At 51.9% G+C, this 14,800-nt stretch overlaps 1 protein-coding gene across 1 annotated transcript; it reads right to left on the bottom strand.

Moving 5' to 3' along the window:
* Positions 1 to 6,562: 6,562 nt before the first annotated feature.
* Positions 6,563 to 11,514, bottom strand: Cryba4 (crystallin beta A4). The gene is made up of 5 exons (XM_052168169.1): positions 11,467 to 11,514; positions 10,697 to 10,815; positions 9,155 to 9,296; positions 8,207 to 8,349; positions 6,563 to 6,843 (listed from the first exon to the last, which is right to left on the bottom strand). Exons 1-5 carry the CDS (start codon positions 11,503 to 11,505, stop codon positions 6,696 to 6,698), a joined length of 591 nt encoding a protein of 196 aa, XP_052024129.1. The 5' UTR covers positions 11,506 to 11,514; the 3' UTR covers positions 6,563 to 6,695.
* Between the last annotated feature and the right edge of the window lie 3,286 nt (positions 11,515 to 14,800).

The following is a 14,800-nucleotide window of genomic DNA, read 5'->3' as shown; positions in this document are numbered from 1 at the left end:
TGGAAGACTCTCATTTGGAACTGACTTTAACATGGAATTTGTAAGCCCATTTGCTTATAAGCCCATGCATGTACCTGTCTGCATGCATTCACATGTACGCACATGCATTGTCTACACACAGTTTCACACACAATGAAGTTGCACACACACACATCTGCAACACACGTGTCTACACACATGGGTATACACATGCTAGCCTGTGAGACTCCTCAGGGAAGACATTTGCCCTCTCTCAGCCTGGCAGAGGGTCTGCCAGGGTGGATACCCTCCATGTCTGCATGTGGACGAACAGCTGAACAGGAAGCCCTCTTGGACCCATTATACAGATGCCCAAGCCCATGGGGAGGAGACTGTGGGCTCTGGTCTGCTCCCAAGTGGACTAAGATAGAGTACTCCAGGTCTCCATCTGTCTCCCAAAGGTCTCCTGTAGAAAGCAGCTCACCCCTCAAGCACACTTCAAGGATGACAAATGCAGACCCTCTCCAGGACACACCCGACTTGTCTGGATTGGTAATAGTGTCTTCCTCCACACGCACAGAGGCAGGGCCCTGTGTTCACAATGCAGACGCCTCAGGAGGCAGGAGGGCAGATCACAAGGAAGGGACCGGCACACTCAGGGCCTGTTGAGTTCCATTTTGGGATCGGCACTGCAGTTGCTATAGACACCATCAGCTGGTATGGTACCAGGGATTGGCACCAGACTCACTTTAATGACAGGGATACTGAGACTAAACAAACAGGTCTGAGCCCCAACATTCTTCACCCAAGAGACCACCACCCTAGTCCCACCACCCTGCCCAGAAGTCCCAGGGAGATTCTCTCAGCTGGCCGTGCCCCACCCCCTCCTGCTATCTCACTGTAGCTGTTCTGCACAGCGGAGTATTCAGTATTTATGAGATGCCCTTGGCTCTCTGTGGACCAGGCGCACTCTGCCTGTGTGCTTGAAGGAGGGAGGCAGGCCTCTGCAGTCAGAGTGCCCCAGCGGGAGGGGGCCGGGCTGGGTGCAGGCTCTAGTCTGGCATCTACTGAGCCCGTGAAGCAGAGTGGGGCTGGGAACACAGGGGTGGGTCTAGAGACCTTTGTTCCCTGGTTTACCCAAGTCCCCAAGGCAGAGAGCCCAGGAGGGGGCTGGGTGGGCGGAAGATTGCTCAAAGTGCTCAGTGGTCCACTCATGGGGAGGAAAGCCAGTCTTGAAGGGTGTGTGTGTGCAGGGTGTGTGTGTGCAGGGTATGGGTGTGCAGGGTGTGGATGTGCAGGGTGTGGATGTACAGGGTGTGAGTGTACAGGATGTGAGTATGCAGGGCGTGCAGGATATAAGCATGTAGGGTGTGTGTGTGCAGGGTGTGTGTGTGCAGGGTGTGTGTGCACTGGGTATGGGTGTGCAGGGTGTGGATGTGCAGGGTGTGGATGTGCAGGGTATGGGTGTGCAGGGTATGGATGTGCAGGGTGAGGGTGTGCATGGTGAGGGTGTGCAGGGTGTGAATGTGTACACTCTGAACCAGTGTTAGACATTTTTCCACTTACTGCATAAAGAGGAGAGGTAAGAAATATCTTGTCAGACCTGGGCGTGGAGCAATAGGAGAATTCTAGGCTAACAGACACCGATCTCTGGATTTGAGTCCTACATGCGCAGGCGCGCACACACACACACACACACACACACACACACACACACACACACGGTGCCGGAAAAGGTCCATTTTAGTATAACCAGGCAACTGAACATAAAATAAGGACTAGGGAGATGTCTCAGTTGGCAGTGTTTGCTGCACAACCACATGGACTGTGTTTGATCTCCCAGCACCCACACTGGTACCAGCCTCATCTAATCACTGAGCCATCAAGAGATCCTGTCACAAAGGAGGTTTCCCCGAGGACACCACTATGGCGTGCCCCACCTCCACACGCCAAAATTATACATGCCCGTAACAAAATATTACACATATTATATTATATAAAATAAGGTGGTAACCCCAGGGTTAGTGGCACATGTCTGTAATCCCAGCACTTTGTAATTTCCCAGGAGAAATCAGCTCAAGTCCAGCCTAGGCTACACAGACAAAATACAACAAGAAAACAAAATAAGAAGAATAAGACTAGGAAAAGGACTCATAGTCAGAGATTTAATTATTCTAGACACAATCACTCTGCACTGAACTAACTGTCCCTGGGAGCAGGCTGATCGGTGATTCTGAGCATCCTGGAAGCCAATGAGAAAAGGGAACGCAGTTTCGCACATGCCCACAGTGGGCCAGAAAAACATGCAGATGCGGAGACTCTGCTACTCTCCGGCCGGTTGGCCCGCCCTACTCTGCTTCAGCACACACACCACACCCCAGAGCAGCAATCTTCAGCAGCTTCTAGGTGGCTGTGTTTCCACAGTTCACCACGAGGGGTCAGTGTCGCTCGGGCTCTGATTCACGGACTTCCCAAGAGGACCAGGGATGGTAAAGAAGCTGAGGGGTGAGGGGTGGGATGAGGCTCAGCCTGTTATTTAGAGAGTCGCTTGAACCCTGGGCCAGCCTAGGCTAAACTCAATCCCTTTCCCCCACCCTCTTCTCTCCCTCCCTTCCTCCCCGCCCCCCCACCCATTTCCTCCCACTTCTTCCCCAGCTCCCCCGCAGGCTTGCAGATAAGGGTACTTGCTGACAAGCCTGATGACGTCAGTCTGAACCCTAGAACCTATGTGGTGGGATGAAAGAATCAATGTCCCCAACGTTGTCCTTTGACCTCCATTTGACAGGTGAGGCACACATGCACACATACGTGCATGTCCACTGATGATGATGATGATGATGTTGATGATGATGATATGTAGTGATAATTTTTTTAATAGTCCTTATCTGACTGGCTCAAGGTGCCTTGGCATACTCATGATAGGGAAGGGGTGCTTGGAGAGAGTCAGGGGCCCAGGATCTGGGCAGCAGCTCTGCCCTGTCCTCTGTATGGGATTGCGCAGTTGGCCTCAGTGTTCCATAGGAACTAGGAACAAGAGGACATAGTGATGAAGGATTGTGATCATTATAACTGAGGTAGCCAAAATTGAAGGCTCTGAGCGTCGCAGCTCTAGGGCAGAAGTAGGAACACCTACCACCCCACAGTGGAAGCTGCAGGGCCTATGTCCCAGGGTAGGTGCTGGGGAAGTAAAGTCAGGCTTGGAAAACGTCAACAAAAATTTCCTCTATAAATGTCACAAGAAATCCAAGTGTTGGGCAGGGGTGGGGGGAGTGACAGCTGGTTATGGTTGTCAACTTGACTATATCTGGAAAAAATATGCCTGGCTGGGCACACCAGTGAGGGACGTTTTGGCTCACTGGATCGTTTGAAGTAGGAAGAGCCACTTCTAATCCAGATTTCTGAGGTGGGAAGGCACACCCCTGATCTGGGCCACACTTCTGCTGGCAGTCTGTATAAAGGGTTTGGAAGAAGGAATCTCTCTCTCTCTCTCTCTCTCTCTCTCTCTCTCTTTCCCCTTCCTCCCACCCTCACCAGCAAGTCTGTTCCATCACTGGCATGAGAACCTCCTTCTTTAGGATTCTGGCATATTCCAAAGACCAGCTAAGACATCCAACCTGATAAACTGAACAACTGCTGGATGCCGGGACCTTCCATACACAGGCAGCTGCTGGATGCCGGGACCTTCCATACACAGGCAGCTGCTGGATGCTGGGACCTTCCATACACAGGCAGCTACTGTTGGACTAGCTGGACCGGGGCTGGGGTTGGGGGGTGGGGGAGAGGCAGGCAGACGCAGAGAGACAGATACAGAAAGACACAGAGAAAGAGAGAGGCAGAGACAGACACAGAAAGAGAGAGAGACAGAGACAGGGAGAGATACAGAGACAGAGAGGGAGAGAGACAGACAGAGATATAGAGAGGAAGAGAGAGACAGAGAGATTCGTTCAACAAGTTCTGTTACCCCAGAGAACCCTGACTAACACAGCATGCAAGGATGGAGCGTCTCCTTCAAGGGGCACAGACCTCTGCAGCCACCCTGCTGCTCCCCTGCTGCCTCTGCCTGATGCATGGGCTAGAGCAGCCTTTTTGTTGGCGAGCTCAGGGAAGACTTGGAGCAGAGCCAAGGGTAGGCAGGAAAGGGAGGTACCTCCCACCTGTTGTTTCCCTGTCCATTAATCTGGTAATTACAGCCCCGGGAGGGGGGTGGGGGGGCAGATTCCCCACCCACAGGGCAAGGAACTGGGTTGCTTGACTCCTTCTTGAGGAAGAGAGGTGATAACAGCTCAGGGGGTGGAAAGGAAGGCGGCTTCCCCCTCCCCCTCCTATTTCTGCTGTGCAACAGTTTCCTCCGAGGTTAGAACTTTCTATCTTGGAGGGCAGCTCTCTAAGACTCAGGGTGTTTACAGGGGGTGTAGAACAGCATATGAGCTAAGGGGGTGAAACCGCATCCTTCAGAGGAGCTCCTTAGGCTCAGGAAGACATCAACTCAAAAGGTTCCAGGAAGTCCCTGAAACCGAGCAGATTCACTAGGCCCCTCCCTAGTGGTAAAGCAAATCACTCAGAGGAGTCCAGCTGCCTGGAAGAAGCAGAGATCATCTGAGACACGAGGAAAGACATTCCCCAACCTGTTGAGCTGCCTGCAGGCTGGGCAGCGTGCTCCAGGTTCCCGGCTTTGTGAGCCGTCACCCGTGCTAGGGTGAGCTTTGGTGACACAGCTGTCTCGGAGTAATTTCTGCTCGTGTAAGTAACCCCAGTAAAACTGCTTCACAGTTCACCAAATCTGGCATTAATGGTATCTGAACTTTGATCTGTCACTGATTCCCTATCTGGGGTGTGTGGGCTTTGTTCACTGTGTCTGGGAACAGCATCAAACAGCGTCCCCCTCACACTCAAGCTGTGGAGCTTCCTTCCTGCACTCTGGTGCACTGGATTTTAGCAGCAGTGGGAGGAGCCACACGGAGGAGCTCAGTAGGCATTGGCTTACAGCAGCAGTGGGAGGAGCCACACAGAGGAGACTTGTGTGCATTGGCTCACAGCAGCAAAGGGAGGAGCCACACGGAGGAGGTCCGTAAGGGAGGGGAGCGGAGCACAAAGGCACACTTGGCTCTTCTTGTATTTTCTTTCCCATGTATGCATCCCTGGTCCTCAACACTGTGCTTTTAGAGGGAAGGAAAGCCAAGGGTTTGGGGGGGGGGGGGGGGCAGAATGACTACCGGAGGTCACCTCATCTAATGAGTACTATGTAGGAATGAACCGGAAGGTGTGAACCGGAAGGAGGCTTCGAAGTGCAGAGACGCAAATGCGTTTCGCTGTGTGGCCTTGGGCCGGTCAATGGCCCTCTCTGGCCCAGAAGCTCACTGGTTTGGGGTTGTCCTCCATCCTTAACCCTGTGGTCAGCCCTGTCTGCTAAGCTGTGTTCGCCCGTGACAGGTATTTCCTGCCTTCTGGTGGCTTTGGCCCAAATAGCAACAACACTTGAATTGTCTTTCTTTTATAACCTTGGGAGACTGACCTCCTGGGAAGATTTGAAAAATAATTTCATGCTCTCTGCTTCCCTCACAAAATTACCCTGCTGGGTCAACGTTTTCTTCTTTATCAGGACAGCACAGCCTCACGTCTGGGACACTCCTTCCCCCTTTCTTTTACAGTTGTCAGCTCCCCTCCTGGCTTTGGCTTGAGCTGGCTCTTAATAGAGGCTCTAGTGAGCAACGTCCCGCCCTTCCTTCTTTCTGTCTGCCAATCTTCTCTGGCTTGCTCTCAGGAACCTAAGGCTTTCCTGTAGTAGACGAGGCTACCCAGTTACTCAATCCTAAAGTGTGAGAACTACGTTCGTAATGTGAACCCATCAAACTTACTGTTTATAACCCTCAGTTTATCTCCTTTATTTTCTCTGTATTATACCCCGACATCTCGCAGCACCCATAGCCGGGTAAATGCTCCTGTGGGCTGGGTAGCCTCAGGCAAATTCCTTGACTTCTTAATCTTCACATCTGCTATATAATCCAGGCTAGCCTCAAACTTAAACAATCCTTTTGCCTCGGTGTCTTGAGTGCTGGGATGACAGGCATATACCACCATGCTTGGTTTATCAAAATTCTTGGGGGAGGGGGATATGGGATAAATAGACAAAACACGGCAGAGACGGGGCTGGTTTCTAGCTCAGTGGTAAGTCATTTGCCTAGCATGCACGGGGACAATCCCTATAAGTCACACACACACACACACACACACACACGGAGCAGAGACAGGGTTTTAAAAAAAAACCAAAATGAAATGAAGCCCCAGGCTGGAGAGATGGCTCAGTGGTTAAGAGTACCGATTGCTTTTCCAGAGGTCCTGAGTTCAAATCCCAGCAACCACATGATGGCTCACAACCATCTGTCATGTGATCCAATGCCCTCTTCCGGTGTGTCTGAAGACAGCTACAGTGCACTCATATACATAAAATAAATTAATTTTTAAAAAAACTAAAAAGCAGACAAATGACAGAGAAATTCTTACAGAGCTACAGATTACTTCATCAGGAAGATGGGGAAAATTGGCGAGCACAGTCCACACTGAGTCTTTTGTTTTTCATTTTATTTCTTTGAGCTCCGTGAGCTGGCGGGGCATGGGCTGGCTGACAGGGGTGTGGGGTTCCCAGAGGACACAGGGGTAGCCAGAATCAAGAGCTGCCACATCCTCCGGCCAGTTACTCCGTCGTCATCACGCAGGCACCCCAGGTCGCCTGTGCCAGCTCACTGCTGGATCCTGCGCACACTCTGCACCTGGAAGGTGTGAGCATGGGAGCCCCACTCCCTGAAGTGCTTGTAGTCACCTGAGTGGTGATCGCTCTCCAGTACGTACTGAAAACCTCGGTAGCCAGGAAACTGGGAGCAAACCCACCTGGAAAATAGAAGAGACAGTCACCACACAGGCTCAGGGGCCCAGAACGAAGACAGGTAGAGATGCAGCCAAAAACCCAACTGGCCAGCACAGGCTCCGTGGTCCCGTGCGGGAGCTCTTCCCCGCACCCAAGGCTTCCCACATCTCTGTTGTTTAGAGCCACAGCATGCAGTCTCAAGACTATCCATCTGTCTCAATCAGGCCCTGGTTGTCCCTTCTTAACACTGACAAAATTGGATCATTTTAAGATTACTTTATGAACTGTCCGCCTCCACTAGAGTAAGTCCTGGCCTAGAATACCCGAAGTTAGTCCCCTCGGTCTCCCCCGCACCTAGCTGACACTGTGCGAGCCAGGGAATGGAAGGAGTGAGGGGCTGGACAGGAAGTCTTCTTTGTCCAGCCCCGCCCCCTCCCTCACAGTTGTTTCAAGACAAGGACCCCTGCACTAGTCACCATGGGCGTTCTTGACTAGTGTTGTCTAACTTGGTCTCTCTGGAACAGGGTAGCGATTAAAGAACATTGTCAGACATAGTTAGACAGATCCTGAACCTGGTTCCTCATTCTTTAAACGAAAGTTCCACTTCCCGCCTTCATCCTTGCCTGCAGGAGCCAAACGCCCTGCAGACCAGGCTCTCAGACCAGGTCTCCCTCCTACTCCCAGTCAGTGGGAAAAACTGGACTGGGGGGGTGGGAGTAGGGGGAAGGCGTAGTAACCCGATCCAACCAATCAGAGCATCTCACTTCCTTTGGTCAGAGTGATTGGTTCAGAGGGGAGCACATGACCCAAGCTCTTTTCCTGGAAACTTAGATGGAGTCAGAGAGCCTCTCTCCCCCTGGAGACAGAGTGTAGGGTGAAAGTCTCCATATTTGCCTTGGGGAAGAACTTAATAGTTTAATGATTTAATACAGTCAGAGCCGGGTAGTGGTGGCGAACACCTTCAGCCCAACACTCAGGAGGCAGAGGCAGTCTGATCTCTGAATTCGAGGCCAGCCAGGTCTACAGAGCGAGTTCCGGGACAGCCAGGGCTACACAGAGAAATCTGTCTTGAAATAAGCAAATACAAAAACAAATAAACAAACAAAAACAAAGAAATAAAGAATACAACCAGATGGAGTAAGATGGAGAGAAAGGCAGATCCCAGCAGTTTCTGGATCCAGCTGTGCCTGTGAAGCTGATCGCGGGACCCACATACATCCGTCATCCCTAAGCCAGTTTACCGCAGGTGTCCATCCATCACTTACAACCCCCTAAATTCTGTCTGGCGCCCTCTGAGCCTTCATCTTCTAGCACGTTAGACACACGTCTCTACAGAACGTGTCCCAGTCCCTCCCACATCTCTGTATCTTGCCAGGGTCCACTTACGCCCCAGATTGAACGTGGAAGGAGCCCACTTCAGTGCCATCCCAGCCCATGGCCTGCAGAGAGGGATAGTCATCGCTCAGCTCGCCTTTCCTGCCCAGGAAGTTCTCCTGCTCAAAGATGGTCAGCCTTGAGTCGCGGTGGTTCTACAGACAACAGAGCGCTGGGTCAGACTGCCAGGTGCCAGACTGGACACCCAGATGCCACTCTCCCTCACACAGCCTTTGCCTCCCAGGGCACCGAGCAGCAGGAGGAGGCTTTACAAGACCCTTCAGCATCTGTCCTTCTAAGGAGCAAGGGCAGGACAATAATTACAAGGATGTCCACCATAACTGTAAAACATAAAGGAACTGATCTAAATATCCAGTGACAGAAACCAGGCAGGAAGGTAGGGTGTCACGCTATAAGAAAATGTGTAACCATATGGGTTAAACTCCCAATTCAGCACTTTGCTAGATGGCTGAGCTCAGGTTTGCCACAGTGTTTCTACAGCTAGACATGGGGGCATCCATATCCCCCTGCAGTGGGAGAATAAAGCCTGTCTCCACCCATGCTTCCTTAAAGGCAGTAATGCACAACAGAGAAGCCATAATGAGCTAGGGACCTGTCTTCCTGACCAGCCCTGCCTTCCCCGGCATCCAGCTTCTCCAAGGTTCTTGAACCATTAAAAGAGGGAAGTACCACCCAAAGTATCTCCCACTGTAACCAAAACTGCTACAGGCTGAGATTTCATGTTGGGGTGTAGTCACAAATGACTGCTGTCACCTCATTACAAATTACAGAGACTGAGAGTCACAGGAGAAAGAGAGAGAGGGAGGGAGGGAGAGAGAGAGAGAGTGAGAGAGAGAGAGCACCCATGTCACTCCCTTGATGAATGAGAACCTGGATTTAGAGATCTGATTCCCAAGTGTCCATTAGCAGTCACCCAGGGGTGCAGGCAATGGGACTCACAGCACAGGCCACAGGCCGGAAGGAGGTGAGCCTCTCGGCGGGGTAGGCTGTGTTGCCACCCCAGGCATCCCAGCCAGGGTAATCGCCTCTCTCCAGCACATATTGCTGTCCTTGGAAGCCAGCATGCTCAAAGCCCACCCACCTGCAGGCAGACATGGTGGAAATGTGAAGAGAGAATTTCCAACTTGACAACCAGGTCAGGGCTCCCGAGGGGTGACTCACTCTAAGGCCACATCACAATACCTGGGTGGTTACAACTTTTATGACTCGGGAAGGGCTGCAGTGATCATTTGGTTATTGGGGACCAACAATGGCACAGCACCCAGGATGATCACCCCACCCAAGAACAGACATGCCTAGACCTTGCTAATGCTAAGTGTGGGAAACCCTACCTAAGCCCAACATAGGAAATTCTACCTAGAGCCAGCATCACGCTGGCTTCCACAGAAAAGGGACTGCCCTAGGTGTGCTCTGAGGTCTTCACAGAGGCACCGCCACAAAGGTTGCGTCCTACGTGTAGACAGGGTTCAGCCTCGGGCTGACCTCAGTTTTGTTGCCTCCTCGTGATTGTGTCAGACCCAGAAGTCGTCAGTCTGAGGGGTGAGATGCTGTCTGTCCTGAGCTGTCTCTCATTCTCCCTCCCCAGAGAGGCCTCTGGGACAGCTTCTCTACCCTCCACATTTCCCATGGTGGAAGGGGCTTCCACATTCCCACCTCGAGCAGAAGCATGGGGGTAAACCCTCCTCAGCATTCCGCCGCCCTTAGGGACAAAGAACCCAGAAGAGTTGTGTGTTGCTATCTGTGTAAGAAACAAGCACTCTGGATCCATGCAGGCTCTTCTCCTGTGCAGTCTCACCTGGCAGCTTTGCCGGACTCTGTCCCTAGACTGTCAACTGTCCTTCCTAGCCCTGTGTCCCAGCCTGAATAGACCAGAAGCTCAAAGAACAATCACCTTGGTGTGAGGTGCACATAGACCAACAAGGTGACCTCGGGAGGCACCCACAGACAACGCTTTGGCTCTGATTTATGCACAGAGGGTACTACTCTATTTTCTAACTTTCTGAGATCTTCTACCTAAGGAGAGAAGCATCAGCTGCCCGTGACTGATTGCATTTTATCTTAAAATTAAATAGAAATAAAAATGCAGCTCGAAAGTCACAGAATATGCCTTCAAAATCCCTCCTCAACGGTCATGTGTGGCCGGCCACTCTCAATTTAAGTAGATTTACAAAGCTTCCTGTCCTTGTAGGAAGGGCAGCTGCAGGATGCTAGTCTCAGGGTTAGTGTGTGAGTGATGCTACCTTTCAGTTCGTGTCTAAGAGGGACACTTTCAGACCCAATGGGACTGTGCGGTGGTGCCCCTTACAACCTGAGTTACCTGAATCAACAGGTGTACCCACTCTTCAGCACTTGGGAGGGGCACACAGGAACAGTTAAAGCCTGGAGAGATGTGTCTGGGACGTGTGTAGGCTCCAGTATCCCCTCTCTAGACACCCCTCTTCCTCCCTGCCACCACCCTGACTCAGTGTCCTCCAGACTCACGCTCCACTCAGGACTTTCAGAGATCGCACAGTCTCAAAGCCAAGCTCCAGCACACTGGGACACTCGGCTGTGAATTCATGCCGTCGGCCCTGGAAACCTTCCTCATCCCACACCACCATCTGTGCAGGAAAGAAGGGGGATCGGTGGACATCAAGGTTCCGTGAGCAGAGAGGATCTTACCCTGGACTGGGGTGGAGCCAAACAGGTAAAGCAGAGGTCACATGCCTCCAGGGCCAGGTGGGTGAGCAATGTGGATTGTGGGGTCCTGGACAGCACAGGCCAAAAGTATGGTCGATTTTGTCATCTCCACCCTTGATGGCTATTACGTACGAATGAAAGCAGAGCCTCCATTTCCCAAAGCCTTCATCAAAGACTTTTATGTGGCTCCGCTATATTATTCATTGTGAGACAAGATCTTGCGAGACTCGGGCTGGCCGTGAGCTTACACGCTTCCTTCTGCCTCTACTTCCCCAGTGCTAGGGCAGGCATAAGCTATCACACCCAGATTTTAGTTTATCTTTCCAAAGCCAAGCACAGAGAAGCACTGCAGAAAGACTGTGTGCGGTGTCTCAAGGGTGGGGACCAGCTCAGGTTTCGACCAGCTCAGGTTTCGAGCTGCAGGCCGGTTGCTCCCTAGTCTGAGCCTTGGGCTCCTGGCAGTCAGTTAGCCCTCCTGCAGGATGACAGGGTTCAATGAAGTTGTTGCAGGGGTCCTTAGGTGTCTTCTTCCCTCCCTCCCTCCCTCCCTCCCCTCCCAGGACACGCCCTACCCTCCAGTGTCCAGCTGACTTGGTGCACTGCAGGGTCATGTTGGCCCGGTCCTATGGAGAGAAGAACACAGTCACCTTCCATCTGGTTGCCAGTAGCATCTCTGACTGGAGGCTGACTTGAGCAGTGTCAGAATCGAGACGGGTCTGGGTGTTCCCGGACTGGGGCGACCCTTCCCCCATCCCACCCATGTGCAAACAGCACCATCTCAGCCACATCTGGGTATCATCCCCTCCAGCCCCAGCTCATGGTGGACTGATGTGCCATGTGAGTGGAGAGAGGTGTGTGTGTCACACACATACACACTCATACACACACTTACACAAACAGGCACACACATACACACATATACATGCATGCACACACACAAGTGCACACACACACAGGCACACACACTCACACAGGCACACACACGTGCACACACATATACAAACACATACATGCACACATACACAAGTGCACATACACACAAGTGTACACACACACTCTTGTACACAGTTACACACGCACAGGCACACACACTCACATACATGAAAGCACACACACACACACGCACACACTCAAACTCACACACATGCATGTGCACACACACATACACACGCATGCACGCACACATGCACACCAAAACAAAGCACAGCACTAGCCTAGTTCGTGGCTCTCATCATGGACACACAGGTCACAACATGATGGGGGAGGGGAGACTCGGCATTTAAGAGTCACAGGCAGCAGTCTGGACACTTGTAAACTTCCTGGGATATGATGGCATTCAGAATTAGCCAGTGACATCCCCAAGATTGGATGATGCCACCAGGGAGCTCAGCTCCAGTCCTGCCTCCCTCTCATACTCACCAAGAAGGGCTCAGAGCACATGTCAGAACCAGAACCAGACAAGGTCAGGCTCTTATAGGCAGGGAAGGGACAGGGGCCCCAAGGCACAAACACAGACTCAGCAAGCCAGTGGTAGAAACAAAAGCCAATCCTGGCCGGGGCCCAGCGTGGACATGTCAGCAGTGCTGGCTTTAGTGGGAGGGATCAGCGACTTGCCCAGGGTCAGCACTAGGGAATATGAGAGGCAGAGAGCCCGCCATTGGCTCCTCAGGACTCCTGACAGGACCAGGGAACTCTAGACTAGGGGCCCAACATCATCCTGATGGCGGGTGCCCTTCTGTCTGTCGGCATGATAGGACAGACATAAGCCAGGTCACAGGGCTCTGTGCCTGCCCTTTTCCTCCACCTCTCGTGCCCCTGCCTCTTCTAGCTAGACATCCTGCTCCCACTTGAGACTACTCCTTAAAGGACGGAAACAACGTATACAGTGGTTTGGAAGCAGCAGTTTCCTAAGCAAAACTCTGGGGGGCTGGGGCAAGGGCTCTGGTTAACAAATACCCAGGAGCACAACTCTTCTCAAGAGGTTAGAGTGGTGGTCAGGGCCAGAACCTGTGCACTCTGCATGGCCAATGGGAGCATCTGGGGCTGTGCCTGCAGAGACAAAGGGCAGAAGGGGCTGCAGCGTGCAGATATGCCTCCCAAGGCAGTGCATGCCTGATAAGTACCCAAGGCATATGGAAACCCCTGAACCCTCCCTTTGAGAGGGCCGTCACGGGAGAGGGCGGCCTGGCAGGAACCGCTAGTGGTAAAGCTCAACCTTGCTACTGGGTGACCCAGATAAAGAGGGAGTCCTTCGATGGCTAGGAAAATAGCAACGTCTCTTCCCTTCCTGCAATGTCAGAAGAGTTGTCACCCATGCAGGGCTTGGCGAAGGGTGGAAGGGCACAGTCTCCACAGGCAGCAGCCTGAGGCTGCATCCCGTGCCTAGGGGCTAAGTACCTTCCAGCAGGTTTCCAATGCCTCTAAGCCTCCGTTATGTTATGTGTTAAATAGAAATAAAAAGACAGTCAGGGCTGATGAGAAGGCTCAGCAGGGTACCTCCAAGCCTGACAGCCTGACTTTAATCCTCAGGACCACACAGTAGAAGGAGAGAACTGACTCCTACAAATTGTCTTCTGACCTCCATGTGAGCACACACACACACACACACACACACACACCATACCACAAACACACACCACACATACCACACACACACATACCACATGCCACACACACATACACACACCACACACACACACACCACAAACATACCACACACACCACACACACACATGCCACACACACACATACCACACACACACACCACACACACACATACACACACACCACAAACACACATCACACATGCCACACACACACACCACAAACACACACCACACATGCCACACACACACACATACCACATGCCACACACACATACACACACCACACACACACACACCACAAACACACTACATACACACACACACACCACACACACATGCCACACACACACACATACCACACACACACACCACAAACACACCACACACACATACACACACACCACACACACACATGCCACACACACACACACCACACACACACACACCACAAACACACCACGCACACACATACCACACGCAAACATGCCACACACACACCACACACACACCACATGCCACACATACACACACCACACACACATACACACACACCACATCACACATGCCTCACACACACACCACATGCCACACACACATACACACACCACACACACACACATACTACATGCCACACACCACACACCACAAACACACCACACACACACACACACATGCACCACACACACACCACACACCACAAACACACCACACACACATACACACAACACACACACACCACATCACACATGCCTCACACACACACCACATGCCACACACACGTACACACACCACACACACACACACACACACACACACTACACACACACACACACACACACACCACACACCACACACACACACACACCACAGCACACGTTAATAGTTAGCCTGAAAGCACAGGATGCTATAAGCATAAATATGATAAATATGTTCCTGATGAACAAAGGGAACTATCTGGGTCTTGGCCACTTTTGCCATCCTGGATAGCCATAGAATACAATATTATTATGAGTGACAGTTCCCCCAAAGCGGGAGCTCACAGAGTCTGGGACCGGGAGATTGGAATCCACAGCCTGGCCTGGTAGTGTACCCTGGTAACCCAGCACCTGGCATGTGGTGGCAGGAAGCCTAGCCTCAGCTACATAAGGCCAGCCTGAGCTACATGAGACCCTGTCTCAATATAATAAAAAGAAATAAACAAAACACGGGGCCAATTCCACGTGACAGATGGGAAACAGGGCCGGAAAGGGACAAAGGAGCCACCCCACTTTCTTGTCTATAAATAGCTGATCTGAAGAGC

The sequence above is a fragment of the Apodemus sylvaticus genome, chromosome 22, assembly GCF_947179515.1.
Source record: "Apodemus sylvaticus chromosome 22, mApoSyl1.1, whole genome shotgun sequence".
In the NCBI taxonomy this organism is placed as follows: Eukaryota; Metazoa; Chordata; class Mammalia; order Rodentia; family Muridae; genus Apodemus; species Apodemus sylvaticus.
This window is presented reverse-complemented; position numbering and strand designations above follow the sequence as displayed.